At 39.7% G+C, this 2,434-nt stretch overlaps 1 protein-coding gene across 1 annotated transcript; it reads right to left on the reverse strand.

The window, feature by feature from the left end:
* LOC148847303 (uncharacterized) lies at positions 1 to 1,175 on the reverse strand. Its single transcript, XM_088951656.1, has 3 exons — positions 761 to 1,175; positions 558 to 634; positions 1 to 425 (listed from the first exon to the last, which is right to left on the reverse strand). The coding sequence occupies exons 1-3, from the start codon at positions 1,029 to 1,031 to the stop codon at positions 318 to 320; spliced, it is 456 nt and encodes a 151-aa protein (XP_088807782.1). The 5' UTR covers positions 1,032 to 1,175; the 3' UTR covers positions 1 to 317.
* Positions 1,176 to 2,434: the final 1,259 nt, after the last annotated feature.

Below are 2,434 nucleotides of genomic sequence, written 5' to 3' on the forward strand. Positions count from 1 at the left end.
TGAGGGATAAAGTCAGAAAACTATTTATTTCCGAGATCAAAGACATTTCAAGAATCAAAGCCTTGTAGATTTAGTCAACATAATAGGGTAGGGTAGTACTGAAATACAAACACTAACAACTCATATCCATACTATATATATGTAGTAGTTGGAATAATATATAAAAATGAGAGACCAATACCCAGATTTTAAGCTATTTTTGTGGAGGTTTTGTAGCCTTGAGCTGAACAAGAGGTGTTTCATAGTACTGAACTAAACTCGAGGAGAAGACTATGGAGAAACAAAGCATGGAACTTGATCTTGTTCTTATGGAAAATCTATGGTTTATGGTGCTGGGTGTAAATATAGTCCAAATGAGCCTCCGAAGTCATCCTCCTCTTTAGGCATTCTTCATCCGCGTTGTCACATTTCTCCATTCCCATCAACTGTTAAAATTATCCAAAAAATGCAAATTACAGTATAAGAAACAGAAGATCAGAAGTCCAAACTCCAAAATGAAATAAAGCAAGAAAAGAAATTATTTTTTGGGAGGGTGAGAGTGTGGGAACAGGACTCACATTCAAAGCATCCTCTTCGACTGTTTCTAACATGAGATCTCGATTAAAAACCCCATTATCCTTTACATCTTTGTTACCTATATATAAGCAATACACTGAACTTTTAGTTCCACAAAGAGTAGTAGCAGCAAAAAGATAAGAGACAGATAAGATGATGGATGGTTACTGGTTAGCAGAAGAAAGACATTTTCTTGGTCAATTACCTTGTTTTCCTTCCAAGAGACGAGCGTTTATTTCTGAAAAGGAGAACAGAATGAAAAGAAGGAAGAGGAGAAGAAGCCCACGAGACTGAAAGGTCTTCGTCATGGTTACAGATTCAATACCAGATGAGAAGAGATGCAGATAAAAGATATGGAGAAGCAGAAGCAGAAGCAGAGAGAGGGAGAGGGAATGATAGATAGAGAGAGAGACTTGAGAGAGAGAAAAGCTTGAAGGGTTGGTGGTGGGGGATGCAGGCTGGAGATATAAATACATGCAGGCGCACCCGCAGTAAGCCTGTAGGTCACATGAAAACTCCAAAGAAGCAGTTACGACACCTCAGCTGGTGGGCCCAACCCACCAATACCTCCGTACCTACACCCACCAGGCCACCATGCTTTAGTGTCATGTGATCGCACCAGGAAGGAAGGAAGGAGAGAGAGAGAGAGAGAGATTAATGAAGGCCAAAGAAACAACGTCGACAAGGAAGAGAGATCCTACACGTTTCAGTCCCACTGCTCAGTCCCCACACGCTCTCACAGTCTCTGCAGAATGGTTTTTGACGGCATTCACAAGTCAACCTTCGGAGTTTTGGACTGTATTTCTCTAGTCCGATGAGTGCCGACAGCTGTTCTCCATGATCACACGCTTGGAATTTCACACGGCTGGTAATCCAATGAGAATGAGCGCGATCTCACTCGTAGCCTCTACGTGTGACTCTTACATTATACTTTAAATATGGGCAATTGGGCACGGCCACGGTGGGGCCGCTCGTGACTAATCCCATGAGAGCGCGCTCACCTAATCATTACTTGGTCCTTTCTTCTACACATGCCAAAAGCCCAAATCCCCCTCCCCAAGGCTTTGGAAACACTATTAGGTACCAACCAGCTAGCCCATGCCTCATGGTTTCATGCCTTCCAATTCCATTCCACAGAAGATGAACATCTTTAGTTTAACCATTATTTTTTCTTTTTAATTAATATCTTTTATAGATTAATAAGAAGAAATAAGATTAAAATATACTAGAGTACATGCTTTATCATGCATTTACACGAAGGCAAGCAATAGCTCAGTTAAAGAAACAATTCAGAAATTCAGAGTTCAGAAACCCATATAAAATAATTTATTAAAAACTCTGAAAAGTTGTAGTATAAAAACTAATAAATAAATAAATGATATATAAGCTTTATCAGATAATAATATAGTTTAATTGGGTTATCTCCAATGCACCTGAGATTTGATCATGCTTCTCTTTAGGAGGCTTGAGTGATATTCTCCGTGCAAGATACCAACTTGTTGGGTTCTGTGAGGGATGTTTGTTCTTTGAATCTGCTGGAAGCATCTCTCTCTCTCCTAAGAACTGAGTTGGAAAACAGAAAAAGACATGTCTGCTAATCCCACATCAACGTTATTTAATTGATAATAAATCTTTAAACAAACAGTTGGGGCTTGTGGTGGTAGTGTGTTACTGCAGATGCAATTCCTATTTTTTATGTCATCGTACCGAGTCTTAGTTGTTCACCAGTTCTTGGCAGGGGTTTTAATGCAGTAGTAAGACAACAAGCTAGGGTATATAGTAGCTCCAAGTGACGAGGTGGGTAATACATAATTCTTGACCCGACCCATCAACCCAATGGAACCATTCAAGAATCAAGCTGTTAATATTCCTGATTTTA

The sequence above is a fragment of the Nelumbo lutea genome, chromosome 6, assembly GCF_056320005.1.
Source record: "Nelumbo lutea isolate HS-2025 chromosome 6, American lotus-T2T, whole genome shotgun sequence".
NCBI lineage: Eukaryota > Viridiplantae > Streptophyta > Magnoliopsida > Proteales > Nelumbonaceae > Nelumbo > Nelumbo lutea.